Raw genomic sequence first — 21510 nt, 5'->3', positions numbered from 1 at the left:
GCCATCTTTTCATGCCACCCACGTCCCTGGATCCAGATCTGGGAGGGCCCTTGGAGATCCCCCCCCCCAGTCCAACCTCCCTATTTTAGAGGTGGGGAAACTGAGGCTGGGGAGGAGGCGCTCTCATGGTGGGCTTGTGTAAAGCAGTGGCTAGGGAGGAAGAAAGCCTTCTGGCCCCACAGGGCCTGCTGTCCTCTGGTTCACTGCCCTTTGCAACCTGCAGGGCTCTCATGGGGCGCCTGCACCGTTGGGCAAGTGGGAAGAGCCCTTGGGGCAGTCATTGAGTCCAGCCTGGTTTGACCCAGAAGCGAAGTGGAAGCCTGGAGGGGGCAGACGCTGCCTACCCAGCCCGGCGGCCAGAACAGGTGCAGGGCAGCCCTGGGAGAGCCTCGCTTGGCCCAAAGTGCTTGAGAGGATGGGAGCTGGCCATCTGGGAGGAGCCCCCAGGGGCAGTGCTCTGGGAGTAGGGGCTGTGCAGGTGCTGGGAGGAGGCCTGTCCTCCTGGCACAGCCCAGAAACGGGGAGCCCAGCACTGAGCCCAGGGCTCGTGTTCCTCTGTGGCTTCCCGATACTGTGGCTGTGTGGTGGAGGGCCCACGTCCTGGTGCTCTGACTGGAATGGGCCCTCTCAGCAGTAGCCAGGCCAAGGCCTCTGGGCCCTAACTATCCGGGCCTTCTCTGGCCTCTACCTGACCCCTGTCGCGGGACGTCCTTCTGATAAGCTGGAGCTCTCAGGATGCCAGAGTTTGGGAGCAAGAGAGGTCGCTCAAGGCCTCTGGCCAGCCCAGACAGGAAGGGAGTGCCTGGAGCAGCCGCCCCAACGAGGTCATGGGACACTGCTAGCACCCAGGTGGAGCAAAGCCCTGCGGCCTCTTCTGGGAACACACGTGGCCCCGACCGCTTCTCTTTTCCAATTCTGTCCCTCAGGGCCCCTGGACGTCCTGATGGAAATCACCCCCGAGGGCCCAGCTCAGGGCCTTTGCGGCTGGGCCAGTCCGCTCGAGTAAGAGGGTCCACATTTAGTGATATACATCCGTGGATTTAAAATTGCAGTCACATGCAGGAGTCCAGAGGACCCGGAGGTGCCAGGTCAGCTGACAAGGGTGTTTGGAAGCTCCGGGTGGCCTCAGTATAAATAGCGCAGGTCAGCATAGCTCGGGGCTAAAATTAGCTGTAGAATCAGCCCTCCCAGCCCCCCGGCTTGTTTGGGGCCCTCCTCAGGAGCAGAGGCAGCATGGAAGGCACCGAGTCCACAGCCAGGGCGTCCACCAAAAGCACCAAGAAAACCTTTCTTGAGGCCCTGAAGGCCAATGACTTTGGAAAGCTGAAGGCTCTTTTGGTCCAAAGGAAAATCGATGTGGATACCGTGTTTGAGGTAGAGGATGAGAACATGGTCTTGGCATCTTATAAACAAGGTAAAAACGCAGAGGACTCAGTGTACTGGTCTACCTGGGCTTTGACATGGCCAGCTTTGGGGGGTGGGGCTTGAGATGGCCTGGGACCAATTCCACAATGGCTATTTCTAAAAGAAGCATCTGCCTCCCCACCCCCATCTCTTCTCTGTCTCCAGGAGCTGACACTCTAGGATTTGTTTGTCTGTCTATCCATCCACCTATTCAACCATCCAGCCATCCATCTATCCATCTAACCATCCATCCATCCATCCATCCATCTACCCATTCCTCCATTCATCTGTCTGTTCATCTATCCATCCATTCACTTATCCGTCTGTCCATCTATCCATTTTCTGTCCATCTGTCCATTCATCCATCTGTCTATCCATCTACCTATTCAACCATCCAGCCACCCATCTATCCATCTAACCATCCATCCATCCATCTACCCATTCCTCCATTCATCCATCTGTTCATCTATCCATCCATCCACCCACCCATCCATCTATCCATCCATTCATTCATCCATCTATCCATTTGTCTGTCCATCCATTCATCTGTCCATTCATCCATCCAACCATCTGTCCATCCCTCTCTCTGTCCACATGTCCAGCCATGTCTGTCTATCCTTAATTTCTCTTCCCTTAGGATAAGGACTCTATCCAGCAAGCTTTGGACACTACTGAGTAGCCATGTTGGTCAGAGAAGCATGGGCTCAGGTCCTCAAGTCTTCCCTCAAGCCCTTCTGAGACGTACCATCCTTTGTCCTTGTAGACACAGCTTCTGCCTTGGCCTTGTCCTGGGCATGGGGGCTGCTACTCAGTGTGATCCTAGCAGGGGATTGGGCCAACTTTATCTCAGCTGCTGCAACTCATTCTCTGCTGCCACAGAGGAGACCCAAGACACCCCAGAACCAACCAGTGTTTCCTCTCTCTTTTCTAGAAGGTCTAGGGGAGGGCCTGTAACTGTGTGTCTTCCTATTTGTCCTGAATATCTGCTTAGACCATCTGAAGGGAGCTATGGCAGATGTACTGATCCAGTTCCCCAGAGAAGGGTCTGAGGCCATCATGATCTTGGCAATAACATCAATGGAATTGGAGTCAGGAAGACCTGGATTCAAATAATTTCCCAGATAACACAGGATAAGTCACTTCATCTCCATATGCCTCACTTTCCTCATTTGTAAAATAGGGCTTTGTGAGGCTTCATTGTGATAATCTGTGCATGGTGATTTTCTAGGATGGGATGGGGGGAGAGGGAGAACTCAGCATCTTTCTTACCCATTACACTCCTCATCCATGGAGGAAAGGGACAGAAGAAAGGGTGAAGTCTTTCTTAATGTCACAAGGGCATCTCTGGAGTGGAGGTGCAGGTTGAGAAGGCCCAGAGAGAGACAGGGAGACAGAGAAAGTCAGAGAGAGAGAGAGACACACAGACAGACAGACAGACAGACAGACAAAGAGAGTCAGAGAATCCCAGAGCTGGAAGGGGCTATGCCTTCCTGGGGCATTCAAGCCTTCCTTCATCTCAGCAAAGTGCCAAAATAGGGATTTAAAGGTGAGAGATGCTGTTTCTCTCTACCTTAGAGGATTGACACTTGAAAAATTCTCTTTGTCTTCAAACTTCTTCCATCCCCTCCATTTCCCTTGTCCCCCCCCCCAAACCCACCTCTTATAAGAATGCAAAGAAGAAAAACAGACAAACCAAAACCCTCAGTTCATCAGAGCTCAACAGCACAACTGATGCCTGCCCAGAGTTTGTCTGGGGTGTTCTGCCCCCTTCCTTCTCCATCTCTGGAAAGGGGAGGGGCTTCTCTGCTCTCTTCTCCCAATGGTTTTGTTGTCTTTCTTTCCGGATGAGAGGTGGAAGCCCTTATAGCTCACTCGCTTTCCTTTTGTGAAGAGGGAATCAAACTTGCCCATCAATCAGCAACTTTTAAGTCAATCTAAAACACAGTAGGTACCCCTACTTAGTACCTTAGCAGTCACCAAGTAGGAGAGTTCACAAGTCACCTGCTAGAGTGGGGCCACTGCCCTCCCCCTCCTTGAAATTGAAGTTGAAAGACTGCAATTGGTCCCTGTAAAGTGGGGAAGGGACAGGAAGGGACGTGGGAAAAGGACTATAAAAGTCCTGAACTTCCTGTCCAGGGGGCTTCTCCATGAAACTTTCTTCTTTGGAGGGTGGTGCCTTGGGGTTTTAGAACTTCGATTTTGACCTGGAGTTTTGGGCCTTTTGGCTAGAGTATTCAGCTTCAGGACTTTGCCTGGATCCTGCCCAGCTTACTGGTGAGTGACTAGGATTCCCAGGTGGAGATTGGAATTCTGGGAGCGAGCTTCATTTCACCAGATCAGCATTTAGGGTAGGATAGGCAGTCACCTTAACTCTTTCCCTTCCACATTCCCCTCTTTTTATTAATATTCCAATTAAATAAAATTGTTAAAAAGCTGCTAATAGTTTTCTTGACTTAAGGGATAATAATGGGCAACCACTTTTTATAACTCTCTTATTTAGTCAAAATCCCAATTTAACCACTATAATTTGCATTCCTTACTAAGTCTCCCCACGTTTGGGCTTTGATCACATTCATCCGGATTTGGGACCATTTCAAAGCCAACAGCTCAGTAGTGAGCCCATCTTCCACTCCCCTCTAGAACTGAATGCTCCCATTCGTCATCTTTTATAATCTGGGGAGTGTGAGGTGAGAGTCTCCCTTGTTTGCATTTGCATCTTGCTTAGACTTTGTGATTTGGAGCATTCTTGATGTTGTGAGCAGTTTGCAATTCTTTTGAGATCTGTTTGTTCACATTCTCTGGCCATTTCTCCACTAAGGAGTACCACTGGGCCTTATATATTTCTGTTAGTTGCTTCCTGATAAGATCATTGGGGGATATTTGATAGAAACATTTTCCCCAGGCAGTTACTTCCCTTCTTACCCTAGTTGCATTGTTTTTTTTTTTTGTGAGCAAATATAATCAGAAAAATCAGTTTCATTTCCCAATCATCTGCCTCCTGTTTGGGAATCAATGGCCTTGGCTTTGGGAGATTTGCTACTCTTCAAATTCTTTGAATGGTGTAGTGTACCCTTTAGGAGTCAGTATTCATTCAGAGTATTGTAGAACATGGTGTAAGATGTTAGTCTCAACTCAATTTCCGCCAGACTTTCCTCCAGTTCCTCCAGAAATTCTTATTGAGTACAATGTTCATTTCTAGAGAACTTATGTTTTAGAGTTTCGTGTACCTTCGGTTATTGAGTTCAGCTATTTCTGAATCTTTTTTTTTTGTCTATTCTGTGCCATTGATCTACTCTATTTTAAAGCAGTCCGGAATAGTTTTGGATTTTTTTTCTTAAACCACTTACCTTCTGTTTTAGAATCAAAATGAAGTATTGGTTCCAAGGCAGAAAAGCAATAAAAGGGGGCAGCTGGGTAGCTCAGTGGATTGAGAGCCAGGCCTAGAGACGGGAGGTCCTTGGTTCACATCTGGCCTCAAATACTTCCTAGCTGTGTGACCCTGGGCAAGTCACTTGACTCCCATTGCCTAGCCCTTACCACTCTTCTGCCTTGGAGCCAATACACAATATTGACTCCAAGACAGAAGGTAAGGGTTTAAAAAAAAAAAGCAGTAAAGGCTAGGCAATTGGGTTAAGTGACTTGAACAGGGTCACACAGCTAGGAAGTATCCACCTAGCTGCCTCAACCAAATTGTTTTATTTTTTTAAATTAAATCTTAGTTTTATCTACATTCTACTTTCCCATCCCAAAACTGAAAAAGAAAGAAAGAGAAAGGAAACTCTTTGGACAAGTATTCAAGCAAGACAAATTCCTGCATTGGTCACGTCCAAAAACATGCGTGTTTTAATCTGCAGCCTTTCATTATTTGTCTCAGGAGGCGGGTAGCAAACTTGTTCATCAGTCGTACCAACTCATTCCTTTATGAGAGGCATCTATGTGGCACAGGGGATCATGGATAGAGTACCAGCCTGGAGTCAAGAAGACGTCTTCCCAAGTTCAAATCTGACCTCAGACACTTACTAGTCGTATGACTGTGGCAAGTCACTTAGCCTTTTTTTACCTCAGTTTCCTTATCTATAAAATGGGCAGGAGAAGGAAGAGGTAAAACCCTCTTGTATCTACCCAAATGGGGCCACAAAGAGTCTGAAGTGATTGAAAATGAATGAACTATAATTCCTTTATCAAATAGCTTGAGGCCTGGAAGGCTATTTCTCCTTCATGGCTTCTCATGATAATATGTTCCTTCAAATACATTTTGTGATTCTTTCTGACCCATATCAAGTCTCCCCTTTGGAGTCAGATGGGTAGAGAACTCAGTAGGGTCGTTAGTTTTATTTTTAATTATGTTATTGTATTGACCTAACTCAGGCTCAATACTCTTAATCATCTGAATTGTTCTTGATGTTTCATAGGAGAAACTTGGAATTCGATCTCTTCAGGCTCTCAATGGGTGTCGGTAGATCAAACCACAGACATTTGCCAAATGTTGTTATTCTGGAAGGGACTTCCCTTTCTCAGGTTCTCCTCAGGACTTTGTTCTTGCTGGGTAGAAATGTGGTTGCTTAGGGGGAGGGGTGTTCTTTTGGAGCCTACTCCTCTACTGAAGCTATTCATTGTGTCAGTCAGTTTATTTGTTGATTCTTGGGGGTTTTCTAGGGAAGTCATGATGGCACAACAAATCATTCCATCTCCTTTGTCTCTATGTATGAGTTTCATTGTTTTTTTCTTGCCTTCTTGCCATTGTAAGCTCTTCTAGCACAGATGCCCAACATTGGAGAGTTGGAAGGGATCAGAAGCCACTTAGTCCAGCCCATACCCAGAAGTCTCCTCTGTACCACACCTAACAAGTGGCAGGTGCTCAGCCTCTTCCAGAAGGCCGTCAGCAGAGGTGGGAGCCCACCACCTTCTGCTAAGGCAGCAGCAGCCCTTTCCACTTTGGGGCCACTCATTGTGACAAGTTTTTACTGGTTAAACTCTGCAGCTTGCTGGCACAGTGGAACGGGACTTGGAGTCAGGAATGTCTGAGCTCAGGTCCTGCTGCAGGCATTTGCTGGCTGACTTTGGACAAGTTATTCCACCTCTGTGTCTCAGTTTCCTCATCTGAAAAAATGTGGCTAATAATAGAACTTCCTTCACATGTTGGTGTGAGAGTAGTAGTAGTAGTAGTAGTCTCTCAGTAACCAAGTGCGTTTTTGTGCACAAAGACACTTGTGCATGAAGATTTAAGTGGAAGAGTCAATGCACAGAGACAGTCCTACTCTCTCGGCGTTGGAAGCCTGGATCCAGTGGCACGAAAAGTCATTACATCTGGAGACTTCCTCAGCTGCATTGGATGGCTGTGTTGTCCTTTGTGCTCCAACACGCCCTGAGCACTCCACAGTGCTTTGCTGCGTCGCCCTCTCAGCCGTTGAACCTTCTTATTGGTTTCTTCCTTCTGTTCAGTCGAAGCAGTCTTCACATGCTGGGTGAGCAAAGCCCTGGTTCACCAGGGGTCGATGTCGACCCGATGGCTACCCTCACAAGGTTTGGCTGGCCTGTCGAAGCCATTGCCCGGGGTGTGGCCGCTGCCACATGCTAGCAGCTACTGGGAGCCACAAGTGAGAGCTGGGTGTCAGGTGGGGGTCAGAGGCTGGAGAGCTGCCCTAGGAGAGCATGACAAGCCCTCCCTACCAAAGATATTACTCCTCCCTGAGCACCTGAGTAAGAAATGGCATAATACTTGTAAAGGATTTCTTAGTATTCTTGTGGAGTTTTTGGTTGCTGTTGTCTGGTTCAGTGTTCTTTAGGCAGACAGAACATAGCTGAGCACAGCTATCGTGTCTCCCTCACCTCCCACCCCAACGTCTTCTCCCATCGAGGCTAAACATGTCAAGCACCAGTAACAGAATCTCACATGACAGAGTCAAAGCTCTTCACTATGCTGGCTGCCCTCCTCTGAGGCTCCCCAGCTTATTCACAGTGCTCTGAACGAAATGCAGTCTACCACCTAAGGCCTTCTGTGGGGACCAAGCAAGGCAGCCATCCTTCTCTCTTCCCATAAGCTGTGCTCCTCCTCTTGAAGCCCAAGATTACCATAGGCCTTTCAGCTGCTCCGACATGGCTACCCTCTAGCCAATGTGAATCTCACCAACCCCTAAATGGGTGCAGCAATTGCTGCCTCGCCCAGGGCCCCATGTCATAGCCCAGCACTGATTTCTCATGAACTTGATTGAAAATGAGAATTATGTCTGGTGCCGCCACAGGAAGAGGGGTTGTCTTTGCTTTCCTCCTGTACTTGCTATCGGGGAAGTCCAAGTTGATGGTGCCAATTTTTCATTTTCGAGAAATCTGTTCCTTTACTGAGAGGACACTTCTACACCTCCATTCCTAAGGGTTGGTTCTGTAAAGCTCTGGCCTTTGTCAGAGGACTTTCCTGCGACTGTTGACATAAGGATGTGATGGGGGAGAGCTTTGTTTTCAATCTGTGGGGCATTTAGAGAGGGTTACTGGTACCTTTGCTGTGGAGGTTTGCAGAGCCCTCTTCGTGGCTGCTCATCCACCTTTGGTGTCCATTTCTCACAGAGTTCTCACTTTCAACTCCTAGAAGCTATGGTAGGCACAGTGGCACACTGTACAGTGGCCTGGGTAAAATCATTTCAGCAGATGAGCTAACCAAGGTTGAGGACAACTGACAGGCCTCAAACCCATTGGCCAGGTAAGGGAGTGGCTACTCCAAGCAGGTGAAGACTTTCCCCAGTGGAAGGGTGGATAAAAATAATTTATTCCAGTGGCTACAAAGGTGGCTGACATGAGGGCTATGCAGGGCTTGGAGCTTGGTCAGACACTGAAGATGCCAAGGTCATCCATTGCAATCCCTGGCCAGTTCCAGTTGTCCTGATTTTGTCTTGTCACTGGACTTATCGCAATGACTCTGGGTGAAGTGATGACTTTGTGCAACTCTCCAACGTACCCAAATGTCAAGATGACAGCCATGAGTGGTGTCACTGGTCCTCTTCCAAAAGAAGGATGAACAACAACAAAATTTTCAGTATGTTTATTTTTCTAATCATGTTGACCCTTTCTTGGATTCCTGGTATAAATCTGACTTTATCATAGCAAATGGCTTTGGGGACAAATTTATTTTTATTTATTTGGGGGGGGGGACAACAAATTTAATATTGTCTTTTGGACAGGATTTTAAAAATAACTTTCATATCAATATTCATGAATGATCTTGGCCCCAGGTATCTTTTTCCTTTTTCCTTTGGCTTTGTTCTTTCCTGTTTTAGACATTAGTATTGCATTTATCTTATGAAATCTTCCTCCGTTTTGAGAATCATTTTTGCAGTGTAAATATTGTTCTTTAAACATTTTTTAGAATTCTCTTACAAATCCAGATAGATAAGAGTCCTTTGTCATTCATAGTTTATCTAGAGCTATTCCAAGGCTGTTTTCTGAAGTTGGATTATTTATTATCTCACTTGGCAGTTTATATTTCTGTAGATAATCTGTTCTTTTTTTCCAAATCTTAGTTTTGCTGACATAGAATTGTTTGTTGATCCTTCTTTTGTCTGTTGTGATTTCACCTTTTCATATTTGATTTTCCTTCTGAAGATCATTTTTTTAACCTTTATTGTCCATCTTATACTCAGTACTCAGTACTCTGTACTGGTTCCAAAGCAGAAGAATGGTAAGGGCTAGGCAATGGGTATTAAGTGACTTGTCTAGGGTCACACAGCTAGGAAGTATCTGAGATCACATTTGAAATACCTCTAGGCCTGGCTCTTAATCCATCAAGTTGCTTACCCCTTCCCAGGGTTATTATTTTTTTTTTAATAAGCCTTACCATCCATCTTAGAATCAATACTGGGTATTGGTTCTAAGGCAGAAGAGTGGTAAGGGGTAAGCAATGGGGGGTTAAGTGACTTGCCTAGGGTCACGCAGCTGGGAAGTGTCTGAGGCTACATTTGAACCCAGGACCTCTTGTCTCTAGGCCTCACTTTCAATCCACTTAGCCACCCAGCTGCGCCCCTTCCCAGATAATTTTTTAAAATAAATTTTTTTTCTTTATTTTATTCCAGTAACACATTTACATATAAGTTTTCCATGGTCGCATGGTTTGTGTTGTTGCCCTCCTCTCTTCCCTTCTGCCTCCTGGAGCTGACAAGCAATTCCACGAGTTTACATTATCACTCAAATCCTATTTCCATATTATTCATTTTTGTAATAGAGCAATCTTTTAAAACCAAAACCCCCAATCCTATATCCATAAAAACAGGTGATAAATTGTGTTTTCTTCTGTTTCTACTCCCACAGTTCTTTCTCTGGATGTGGATACATTCTTTCTCCCAGGTCCCTCAGGATTGTCCTGGATCATTTCATTGCTGCTAGTAACAAAGTCAATTACATTTGATTATGCTACAATGTATCAGTTTCTGGGTACAATGTTCTCCTGCTTCTGTTCATTTCACTCCACATCAGTTCACAGAAGGTCTTTCCAGTTCTTTCTGAATTCATCTTCTTCATCATTCTTTACAGCACAATAGTATTCCATCACGGTCACATACCACAACTTGTTCAGCCACTTCCCAAACAAGGGACCCTCATTTTCCAATTTTTTGCTACCACAAAAAGCACAGCTAGAAATTTTTTTTTGTACAAACAGGCCCTTTTCCGTTATTTTTATCTCTTTGGGGGTACAAACCAAGTAGTGGTATGGCTGGATCAAAAGGCAGTCTTTTAAAGCCCTTTGGGCATAATTCCAAATTGTCCTCCAGAATGATTGGATCAGTTCACAATGCCACCAGCATGCATTAGTGTCCCAAATCTGCTGCATCCCCTCCAACATTTATTATTTTCCTTTACCGTCATATTGGCTGATCTGCTAGATGTAAGGTGGTGCCTCAGAGTTGTCTTCATTTGCATTTCTCTCATCAAGAGGTATTTAGGAGATTTTTATTTTTATTTTTTTTAGATTTTATTTAATTAAGAAAAAGTTTCCATGGTTACATGATTCATGTTCTTTCCCTCCCCTCCTCCCACCCCTCTCCCATAGCCAACAAGCAATTCCTCTGGGTTTTACATGTGTCCTTGATCAAGACCTATTTCCATATCATTAATATTTGCACTAGGGTAATCATTTAGAGTCTACATCCCCAATCATATCCCCATCAACCCATGTGATCAAGTAGTTGTTTTTCTTCTGCATTTCTGCTCTCACAGTATTTCCTCTGAATGTGAATAGTGTTCTTTCTTCTCAGTCCCTCAGGATTGTCTTGGATCACTGCATTGCTGCTAGTAGAGAAGTCTATTACATTTGATTGTGCCATAGTGTATCAGCAGAACATTCACATATATAAGATTATTGATGGCTTTGATTTCTTCCTCTGAAAATTGCCTATTTATATCCCTTGACCATTTGTCAATTGGAGAATGCCTTGGTTTCTTATAAATTTGGCTTAGTTCTTATATATTTGAGAAATTAGACCAGGGTAATTTTTAAGAAAGAGCCAAGAAGGAGTGATGATGCAGGCATGACATATGAAGGAGAAAGAAGAGTGAAGGTTGACAGTAACCTTTTGGACCTTGTGATGGTGTCATCAACAGAATTAGGAAAATTTGGGAGGTGACTCAATGTTTATAGTTAGGTGATGAGTTTCGTTTGGGATCTGTTGGGTATAAAGTAAATCCTGGACATATCAGTGGAGATACCATGAGGACAAGTGGGGATCTGAGATTAGGGAAAAGTTAGTTCAGAGGGGCAGGTAGGTGGTACAGTGGATAGTGCCAGGCGTGGAGTCAGGAAAACTCATCTAAGTTCAAATCTGGCCTCAGACACTTGCTAGCTTTGTGACTTTACCCTTTTTGCCTTAGTTTCCTCATCTATAAAATGATCTGGAGAAGAAAATGGCAAACCCTTCTAATATCTCTACCAAGGATACCTCAAATGGAGTCACAAAGAGCCAGATGTGACTCAAAAAAGACTGAAGAGCAACAAGAAGTTCCAAGGCCAGGGCTGGGGCTGGACAGTTGGTCTAGATGTAGACTGACTTGGAATGACCCACTGCAGGGAGGCAGGAAGTCTTTTCCAAGGATCTGAAAATGGCTGAGTCTCTTTGTTTGAAGTGACAACCAGGTTGGTGATTAGGAGGCAGTTACTAATACTTTCTTGGTCACTTTTGGGGAGGGGGTCCAAAGCACTATCTGCTGGCTTTCCCATCAGCTACTCTGCTTGGTTTGACTCCATGAACATCAGATGTTCCTGCACTGGAGACCCTCTAGCACACAGCCCTGTCCCAGCTCCGCTTCATCTTTCTTTTGCGTGTAGTCTTCCCCCATTAGATTAGAAGCATCTTGAGGGCAGGGACTGTCTTTCTTTTCTGTATTTGTATCCCCAGAACTTAGCACAGTGCCTAAAACACAGAAAGCACTTAAGCAATGTTGATGAACTTCCCAACCTTTTTATGAATGGAAGGACATGCGATTGCTTCAGGCAACAAACATGACCCCACCCCCCACCCTGGGCACATCAGTGGATGGCCAGCTGAAGAGCTTCGCTTGATACTGAGCTTAGTCAGATCATCAGATCATTCCTCAGGCCTTGTCTGTAGGTGAAATTGGAAAGACATCAAGCACCAGAGGCTGGGTATTGGCTGATGATCCGCTCCTGTCGGGAATGGCGGTGGAGCCGCCATTTCTGGATCCAACGAGCTTGATTGTGAATGTGGGGAAGGGCCAGAGACACTTGGGAAGATGAGGGAGAGGTGAATAGGCCTCCCGAATGGAGGGGGGTCCTCAATAGAAAGAGGGAAATGGGGAAGCATGGGGAAGTCTGATGGCTGCTCATGTGGACATATTGCATTTGAGATGCCAAGAGGACATTCAAGAAGAGATGCCAGTATGCTCCTTGTCGTTACGGTTTGGTTGTGTCCCAATAGTTTGCCATTTCCTTCTCCAGCTCATCTTTCAGGTGAGGAAACTGAGGCCAACAGGGGGATGTGACTTGCTCAGGGTCACACGGCTAGGAAGTGAGGCTAGATTTGAACTCATGAAGATGAGTCTTCCAAGCTCAGTGCTCCACGGTGCCAGCTAGCATGTCAGCAGGTAATGGGTAGCAAAGGCGCTCAGGACAGATCCTGGAGTCATCTGCTTAGCGATGGTCACGGAACCCGCAGGAGCTGATCCAACGAGCAGGTGAAAGGCTGTTGGAAGGGCCTTCTTCACCCCGCACGGCAGCTTTTCTTTGGAAACCCGGGGCTCTCGTGTGTTTGGGTGCACATGCGTGCCCGCCCGCGTAATCCCCACACAGATACACATACACAGCCACGTATGCCGTGGCCCGGGGGCGCCAGGCTCCACGACTGGAAGACACCAATTGTTAGGACTGTGGCGGCACCGCACAAGCTCTCTCAAGGCCGGACAGGCTGTGTCACCCCGGCTAAAGTCCGCACTGTCCCTGGGTCTTTGGGTCTGGCTGGCAGCCCTGGCAGGGCCCTCCCTTTGGCTCTCTTTTGCAGGGTACTGGCTGCCCAACTACAAGCTGAAGTCCTCCTGGGCCACGGGCCTGCATCTGTCTGTCCTGTTTGGCCACACTGAGAGCCTCTTAGTACTGCTGGACCATCACGCTACCATCAACTGTCGACCCAATGGGAAGACCCCGCTGCACGTGGCCTGTGAGGTGGCCAACGTTGAGTGTGTCAAGATCCTCTGTGACCACGGAGCCAAGCTCAACGCCTACTCCCTGAGTGGCCTCACAGCCTTGCACCTGTGCACCACGGAAAGCTCAATAGTCTGTGCCAAGCAGCTGGTGTGGAGAGGTAAGTCCCTTCCTCTTGGCGATCCCTGGGCTTCTACCCGCCTCCTGGCATTGCCAGGGGGAGAAGGGCAATCTTACAGAAGTTGGTGACCTCTGGCTTCCCTGGGCACGGCACGCAGGCCACCGAGATCCCTCGTGCCTAGTCACCACGGTCTGAGGTCTCACCCTCAGGGCCTTGGTGAGCCAGGCGGACTGTGGGGTGTCAGTGTGCCCGCACCAGCTGGCTGGCTCAGCCTTTGGGAAGCCAAGAGGCACCGGAGAGAGGCTGCCCCAAGGGAAGGGCCTCCCACTGCAGCCGCTGCTCCCGCCTCCAAGGCCAGCCCCCTCCACACGTTCGCCCATGTGATGAAATAGTAGCGTGAGACGAGGGACGAGAAAGATCCTCGTTGGGCCGCAAGCAGACACGCTCTCCGAAGGTTTCCAAGCCATCCCTGGGAGGGGGCACGTGCAGGGAGGCATGGCCGGCCCCCCGCCTCTGGCCTACCATCAGCACTGGCACGTGCTCGGCGATGTCTTCGGGGCATGCTGGGAGTGTTCCACTCCTGCCCTCTGAGGCACCAGCATGCCCGGCTGCTGTCCGCTAGGTAGCTGGACGGGCTGGCGGCTGGCCCTCTGTTGGTCCCAGCACGTCCAGTCTGCTGCCCTTTGTTCCGGCTCTTCAGGCCGCTTTCCTCACGCTCCGGGACTCTTTACGCTGTTCCCAGGCCCCTCAGCCCAAACGCCGATGTCTCCCCGGCCTGGGCTCCCTTTGAACCCTCCCAGGATTCCGCTGAGTCGAAGAGTCCCGGAGCCAGCCGAGCTGCTGGGAAGGGCCCTCTGCTCTGCATCCCTGCGCCCCTCGAGGCTTCCCTCCGGCGGCCCACTGGGGCTGTGGGGCGGGGACAAGAAGCCAAGCGAGCCCAAGTTCCTGTCCTCAAGGAAGCCAGGCTGTCCGGGCCCTTGGAGAGGACCCAAAGGGAAGGTCATTCCAGGGCAGGGAAGGCAGCGACATGAGCCGACTTGGAGAACGAGGCAAAGGAAGGACGGAAAAGCAGAAGATGGGGAAGGCCGCTCCAGAAGGGACAGAGGCGAGGCAAGCGCAGCACGCCCTTCGTTCCTCATCTAGGCAGTGGAAGGGTTGGGGCTGTCCTGCGCCGACTGGTCAAAGCCAGAAGGCGGCGGCAGGTGGCAGAGCGAGCAAGGAACAATTCAGAGAGCTGACCGCTGCGCCGAGTCCGAGGGCATCCCCAAGGGAGGGGAGCTAGTGACGGAGAAAGTGCCCAGCTGGGGGGAGGTCATTCTCTGCCACTTGACTTGCAGGTCTAGCAGAGGGCGGCCGGAGAGGTTCTCTCTCCTCCCCTTTCCCGTTGGCCATAATGCTGTGCACCAGAACATTTGCCCTGAGAGAGATATCGGTCTCGTCAGGGCCAGAGGTGAAGCGGAGTCCTGGCAGCAGAGGAGGCCAGCTCTGGAGTCAAGAGACAATTAGCCCCGAGGGTAGAGAGCAGAGCGATGGCCCTGGGGAGTCGGCACCCTGGGTATAGGAGCCCTGCCGGTGGACTCGGGGGGTGCCCCTTGTTCTCGTGTACTGTTTCTAGAAGAACAGGAACTAGGTGGATTGGGACCAAGGGAATCTGGCTGCTCTTTATGCCACCTCCTTGGGATGTCTGATACACCTTGGGCCTGGGCTCCTTTTTCCTTCCTGGTGGGTTCCATGACTGAGTCACCAGTGGGATCTGGGAACTCCAGCTTAAAAACGGGAGCCTGCAGATGAGCTCTGAGGGGAGGGAGTGGACCACTCCCTGTGGTTGGGAACCCCCCAGAACCTGAACCCAGAATGGGGAACTGGAGAAGTAGAAGTGGGGGATGCGATGCCAGGAACACAGACTGCCTAGAAGGCCTGCTTATACAATGGGCCAGGTTGGGTGGCTGGTTCAAAGTTGGGGGAAGGTCTTCAATCCAGGCACAGGCGATAAAAATGGACTTTGAGGCCAGCAGAGAACTACTGAAGGTGTCACCTGACAGGATGGAGAGCCAAAGGAGGGACTGGAGAGGAAGGAAAGGTCAGGGAGATCGGCAGGGAGGGCCAGCCCTGGCTGGTCACGGTGGGGATAGAGGAGATGTCAGGAAGGAAGAGATGCTGCCAGAAACGGGATCCATCAGCTCTGGAAATGAGCGGCAGAAGGGGCACCAGTCATCTGGGTGACCGCATGAAGCCACAAGATGGAGAAGGCCAAGCCTGAGCCATGGCATGGCGCGTTAGTTCGCCCATCCAGGGAAGGGAAGGACCTAGACGAGTGCTCCGATGTTCCGAAGTCCTCTCCACTCGGAGATGATCCCTGAAGCCAAGGGAGCGAAGGAGATTCACAAGACTGAACAGAGAGGAGAGGAGAAGATCCAGGACTGAGCCCTGGGGAACAGCCACGTTAAGGAATCCAAAAGAGTGAGAGTGAGGAGGAGTCCCTACAGTCAAGAGAGAAGAGAACATCCAATGTCTAAGGCTGCGAGGTCACTGGGGACGACGAGGTGCTTCCATCTCCCGTCACAACTCTTCTTGACAGCCTGCCCATCAGAGATGCCTCCTTTGCCTCACTTGCTGAGGGTCAGCTCATCCCCTCTCCCAGCTGAAGAGCATCTTAGTGGTCAGCTGTTGAGACAAAGTCCATGCCGAGAGCCTGCCTGGACATTTATGTTTGCAAGGGCATGAACCAAAGCAAGCTCCCTGGCATAAAAAACGCAGGCAGGGAGGGGGCACTCCCCACTGCCAACGAAGGAGGCAGCTGAGCCAGATTCAGTCACGGCAGCAAGAAATATGGAACTGAAAGGGCAACTCACTTTCCCCAATCTAATAGACATTTATTAAGCACCTGCAGTGTGCCAGACACGTGGGGGACAGTGAAAAAAGAACAAAGGCACTCGCTGCTCTCCAAGACTTGTGATCCAAGGGGAGAGGGGAAACCAAACACAAAGGAGGCAGGAAAGGGCTGTAGGAATGGGAGGGGGGTGCCAGGGAGTAGTGCAGTGGGGAATGGAACCCTGGGATTAATTTGTATCAATAGCTGTGGATGGGCTACCAGGTTTAAGGAGATTCCGTTGCTGGCAGCTGGAGGAAATGGCTGGAGACTGGTTACACAAACCCCACTTATTGTAACCAAGAAAGGCCCAGGCTAGAATACAGGAAGTAAAGGCGAGCCAGGACAGGCGTTACGAAATCTAATCAACACCACCTAATAAGCTGCCCGCAAGGAGCTGCTTCTTGGACTTCTCTCTTCAATCTAATTGTAATGTCTAATATCGACCTAACTAAGCTAAGCTACTCCTAATAGACTACTTCTCAGACACTGAGCCTTCTGGTCTCTCTCCAGTCTCCCACAGGATCACTGCCAGCAGGTTTCCCACAAGTGGTGCCCTCTTCTGCCCCCCTCTGGTAGATCAGGGAACTGCCACACTCACTCGGAATCCTCCTCCAGGCTTTCTCCCACACAAGACATTAGTCCTGACCAGCCTCAAGGAGTATCAGAGGACCATCCACCGTTGTGCATCAAACCCAAGGGGTAACCAGGCAACCCTGACTGCCCTCCTGAGGGAAACCAGAGAACTCCTTCCCCTGATCCATCCCACTGTGGGAATCCAAGGCTTACCCCGTACATGAGCCAGCAGAGGAAGGCCCTGGGAGGAGCTGGTGGCCGCCCCATGCTAACATGCCCAGGTTAGCCTGGAAGGGGCAGCTTTCTTCTTTTTCTTTTTTCCTCACTCACACGGAAACGTGGATTTTAACTTGCTGAGGATTTCGAATTCCCCAGGCGGCAGTCAGAGCCAACATCTTTCTGCACCCACCATTTGGTGGAGAACTTGAACGGCTGAGGGAAGGAAGAGAGTGGGAACTCTAGCCCCCCCTTCCTTCTCTGGAGGCGGAACCTTCACCCCAAATTGCTGGTTAGCTAGCACGGCAAGGCACACCCCAACCCAACCCTCCCTCTCATCCTAGCCGAGGGTGTGCCCAGCTTTAAAGGGCACCTTGTTCAGGGGTTCAAGCCCAGGCAGGGCCAGGATGCCCAGTGGAGTGGTGACCCCTGAACGGCCCTAGTTCTTCCAGGGGTTCACTAAAGAGCAAAATGTGCCCTGTGAGATAGTGAAGCCTCTCTGTGCTGCAAGGCTGACTGGGGTAGTGTGGCGTAGTAGGAAGAGCTCTGACTCAGAGCCAGAGGAGGTGGGTTCGAATCCTACCCCTGACCCCTTCCCTCCTCAACAACACTGCCCACCTCCCTCTGCTCCTCCCTTTAGGTCTGTCTCGCTCACGCGGAATTACAGAGATTCAAAGATTCACTTCCAGAAGCCCTGCTAAAGCCCCTACTGTGCGCCCTGGAGCTCCTTGGCAAGGGGGTGTCCAAACACCTAGTGGTCGGGCTAGGGATGAGCCCCCCCTTCAGTTCTAAAGCAGGCTCTGCGCCCGTGGGTGCCGCTGGGAGGGTGACCCCTTGGAGAGCCCCGCCTATCCGTGGTCTGTACCTTTGGCCTGTTGGGGGAGGCCAGCCAGAGGGAGATGGCCGCGGGTCGGGCGGGGTTTGGGAGGCCCCTCGCCTCAAGCGAAGGATTTCAGGGGCGCTTCCCGACGGCCTCATTACCGGTGGGAAAGGCGAGGGGGAGGGGCGCGCTCGGGCAGCCCCGCCCCTCCCCCACTCGCCGGGCCTCTTCCCAGGCGCCAACGTGAACGCGAAGAGCAACAACGCGGCCGAGGAGACGCCCCTGCACGCGGCGGCGCGCGGCGGCCTGCCCGAGCTGGCCGCCTTCTACGTGGAGCACGGCGCCCTGGTGGACAGCGTCAACGCGCACCTGGAGACGCCGCTGGCGCTGGCCGCCTACTGGGCGCTGCGCTTCCGGGAGCAGGAGTACAGCGCGCCGCACCACCGCCTGTGCCGCCTGCTGCTGGCCGCCAAGGCGCAGGTCAACGCCCGCGACGACGACTTCAAGGCGCCGCTGCACAAGGCCGCCTGGAACTGCGACCAGGCGGCCATGCGGCTGCTGCTCGAGGCGGGCGCCGAGGCCAACCTGCTCGACGTCAACGGCTGCGCCGCCATCCAGTACGTGCTCAAGGTGACGCCGGTGCGGCCCGCCGCCTGCCCGCACCGCTGCTACCAGCTGCTGCTCAACCACGGCGCAGCGCGCATCTACCCGCCGCAGTTCCACAAGGTGAGGGGGCGGGGCGTGGTGGAGGGGCGGGGCGTCGCAGCCCTGGCCCCGCCCCCGACGGTGGCCAATCAGGAGCCGGGCTCTCACTGCTTAGGCCTCCTAATGGTCTGCAGTGGCTGCTTCTGGACATGGAGCCCCAAAGCACCAGTCCCGAGTGCCAGGTCCTGGCGGTGTGTCCTTGGATAGGTCACTTCCCCTCTAGGTCTGAGGTTCTTCTGTACTATGAGGGCACCAGGGTGTGGCAGACAGGGCCCTTGATCCGAGTTCAAATCCAGCCTCCCAAACGTGCGGGTCACCCTGGGCTGTCCCTGAACTCCTGGATGGCCTTGTTTGCTCAGGTTGGGTGGCCGCTTGTTGGGCGTCGTCCGGCGCTCCTTTTCCTCTTCCGCCTGTGCGTGTCATTTCCCCTCCCCAGCTCAAACTTCCAGCCTGGGGGGCTTGAGAGGGTTCTCTGGAGGGTCCCCGCGTTATTGCTTCGGGCCCAGCCCAGAGGAGTGGAGAGTTGGGGCAGGCAGGGCCGCCCTCCCAGGGGTGCCCGTCACCGGTCTGTCTGCCCCCCCCCAGGGTCCTGCCCAGCCGCCCCTTGGAGGGACTTCCAGGAGGGCCCGGGACCTCCCCTTCCCGAGCCCCGGTGCCTGCCCCTCCTGGGTGATCTCCCTGGCCGGCTCTGCCCAGCCGCCCCCCATTTAAGAGCTGAGAAGAGGCACCCCCCAAGGGCCCCAGGTGGAGTTTGAATCTGTGGCTTTCCGTGGAATCCCGGCCTCGAGCGTCAGTGACGTGCCGGGGACACACCGAGGGTCGGGTGGGAGCATCCAGCCGGGCAGCCAGAGCCAGAAGCCTGAGGTCGGGGAGCTTCCAGCCAGGGGATCCCCGACCAGATCCCTGCTGCTGCCGTTTGTGTGGGGCGCCCCCCCCAAAGAAGGCCCCGTGGGACAGCTTCCATTTGGGGAGCCCAGGTGAGGGCGGCCCCCCCACGGCCCCCAAACCTTGGGCAGCCAGTAGGGGTGAACAAGCACATGGGTGCCCGGAGAGAGCTGGCAAGGGGGCTCAGACACACCTGCCGCTTAGGAACGGGCACTTCCTGAATGCCGGGGCAGCTGCTGGCATCTCCTGGGCTAGGCTGGGATGGATGGGGGGGAGGGGATGGGGAGAAGAGGGGGAGGGAGGTGAGGAAGGGAGGGGGAGGGAAGGAGGGGATGGGGAGAAGAGGGGAAGGGAGGGAAGGGGAGGGGACGAAGAGGGGGAGGGGACAGGATCAAGAGGGGGAGGGAGGGAAGGGGAGGGGACGAAGAGGGGGAGGGGACAGAATCAAGAGGGGAAGGGAGGGGTGGAGGGAGGGAGGGAAGGAGGGAGGGAGTGAAAGGTGGACATCTAGGCGCACTAAGTTGTGCAGAGCTGGATAGAAGCTGGGCAGCAGGGAGCTCGAGCTCTAATGGGAGATGAGCCCCCACGGTGGGCCTGGAGCCTGGGCAGGCAGCAGGGATCCTCTTGGCTCCTCCCCATGGACAGCCCGCACCTGGGCCTTTGGGTGCCCGGCTCCCTGATCCTGGGGTCTAGCAGCTGCGGCCGGGGAAGGGTCGGGGCTGTGGGGGGAGCCGCCAAGCTGCTTCTGGGGTCTCTCCCTTGGGCGAGGATTGTGGGGGAGGCCTGGAGGCCAGTCCTGGAGGCGGGCGGGAAGCGGAGCTGCACCTTGCCAGAACTCAGGCTCTGCCCCCCCACCCCCACCCCCAGGGAGTGCGCGGGGGGGGGGGGGGGCTGGGCCGACCTGGACCCCCCAGGGAGGAGGAATCACCCTGCATAGCCAGACTTCCTAAATGCTTGAGGGCTGCCTCAAACAGGTGCTGGAGTCTTGCCACGCCTGCCCCCTAGCGGTCGAGGTGGTCGTCAATGCCTATGAGCACATCGTGTGGACCCCCAAGTGGAAGAAGGCGATCCCAGAGGACAGCCTGGAGGTGAGGGGCTGCTGCAGGGCAGGGCAGGACCCTTGGAGAGCCTGCGAGGACAGGGGAGGTGTGGGCAGCCTCGGGGAGTCCTCCTGGCCTCCCCCAGCGTCCCCCTTGCCAGGGGCTCTGACTCTCCCCTCCCAGGGCCTCCCCCCTCCCTAGAAACCCTCCATGCCCCTGGCTGGGCCTCAGGCGGTGCCACAGAGCCCCCAGGTGAAGCCTTTCCAGCCTGGCCAGAGAGGCCAGTCGTGCCACAGGGGCAGCCCAGAAGAATCGTGGCGGGTTAGAGCCGTGCCCGGCGGGCATCCTCCCTGGGCTCCCTGCCAGGGCGGTGCCCGCGGCAGGCCTTCTCTGAGCAGCCGCTTCTCCCCCAGAGGCACGGCGCCTTCTACCGCTCCCTGTTCTCCGTCTGCACCAACACGCCGCGCTCCCTCATGCACCTGGCCCGATGTGCCGTCCGGAGGAGCCTGCTGGGCAGCTGCCACAGGGCCGTCCCGCTGCTGCCCGTGCCCGCGCCCCTGAAGAGCTACCTGCTTCTGGAGCCCGAGGGGCTCGTCTATTGAGCCCGGCCGGGGCCACGCCTGGCACGGCAGGCTCCCCTTTCTCCTGGTTCTTGGCCTTGGGGTGCCTGTCTGGATTCGGGGCTCTGGCTCTGGGCAGCTGTGCTTGAATAAATAACCTGAACTCGGGAGTTCAAAACTTAACTTGGGGGATTTGGGAACAGAGCATGGTGTGAGGGTCCCTGGCTTCCCCAGCTCCCCCTGGCTCCCCCCTGGCACCCCCAGCACCCTCTGGCACCCCCAGCTCCCCCTGGCACCCCCAGCACCCCCTGGCACCCCCAGCACCCCCTGGCTCCCCTCTGGCACCCCCAGCTCCCCCTGGCACCCCCAGCTCCCCCTGGCTCCCCCTGGCTCCCCTCAGTGAGATCGAGGGGGTGGGAAGATGGTGTGTTCCCCTCTGCTGAGGGTTCTTCGGGGCAGGACGCAGCGGCCCCGGGTCCAGCCTTTGTCCCTGGCGATGTGGAGACCCCCCGGTGAGTCAGGGGGCAGACGGGACGGCCCGGGGCCTCAGGAAGAGAGCAGAGAGGCCGGCTTGAGGACCCAGAGCAGGGAGGCCCGCGGGACCACGGGAGGCCTCGAGGCCTCCAGCCTTGAGAAGGGGCAGAACCAGAACATTTGGCCGGGAGAGGAGGGGCCGTGG

General features: G+C 53.0%; 1 protein-coding gene across 3 annotated transcripts; it reads left to right on the top strand.

Moving 5' to 3' along the window:
- Positions 1–520: 520 nt before the first annotated feature.
- ASB4 (ankyrin repeat and SOCS box containing 4) lies at positions 521–21014 on the top strand. Of its 3 annotated transcripts, XR_008912595.1 has the most exons (6): positions 521–1414; positions 12900–13199; positions 17877–18367; positions 18932–19323; positions 20206–20319; positions 20685–20702. XR_008912595.1 is itself a non-coding variant. In XM_056800938.1 (5 exons), the coding sequence occupies exons 1-5, from the start codon at positions 1234–1236 to the stop codon at positions 20871–20873; spliced, it is 1275 nt and encodes a 424-aa protein (XP_056656916.1). In that variant the 5' UTR covers positions 544–1233; the 3' UTR covers positions 20874–21014. The 3 variants fall into 3 exon arrangements, 2 of the variants coding, with proteins under 2 accessions (XP_056656917.1, XP_056656916.1); XM_056800938.1 differs by lacking the exon at positions 18932–19323 and having other exon boundaries at positions 544–1414; positions 20685–21014; XM_056800939.1 differs by lacking the exons at positions 12900–13199; positions 18932–19323 and having other exon boundaries at positions 534–1414; positions 20687–21014.
- Positions 21015–21510: the final 496 nt, after the last annotated feature.

Source organism: Monodelphis domestica, chromosome 5, assembly GCF_027887165.1.
Source record: "Monodelphis domestica isolate mMonDom1 chromosome 5, mMonDom1.pri, whole genome shotgun sequence".
NCBI classification, from domain to species: Eukaryota; Metazoa; Chordata; class Mammalia; order Didelphimorphia; family Didelphidae; genus Monodelphis; species Monodelphis domestica.
This window is presented reverse-complemented; position numbering and strand designations above follow the sequence as displayed.

What these genes read in the sequence shown, in the direction of transcription:
- ASB4 (XM_056800938.1), top strand. Translation starts at nt 1,234, where the DNA reads ATGGAAGGCACCGAGTCCACAGCCAGGGCGTCCACCAAAAGCACCAAG. An exon ending in CAAGCAGCTGGTGTGGAGAG is followed by an intron (nt 13,200 to 17,876) that starts GTAAGTCCCTTC and finishes GCCTCTTCCCAG; the next exon opens with GCGCCAACGTGAACGCGAAG. An exon ending in ACCCGCCGCAGTTCCACAAG is followed by an intron (nt 18,368 to 20,205) that starts GTGAGGGGGCGG and finishes TGCCTCAAACAG; the next exon opens with GTGCTGGAGTCTTGCCACGC.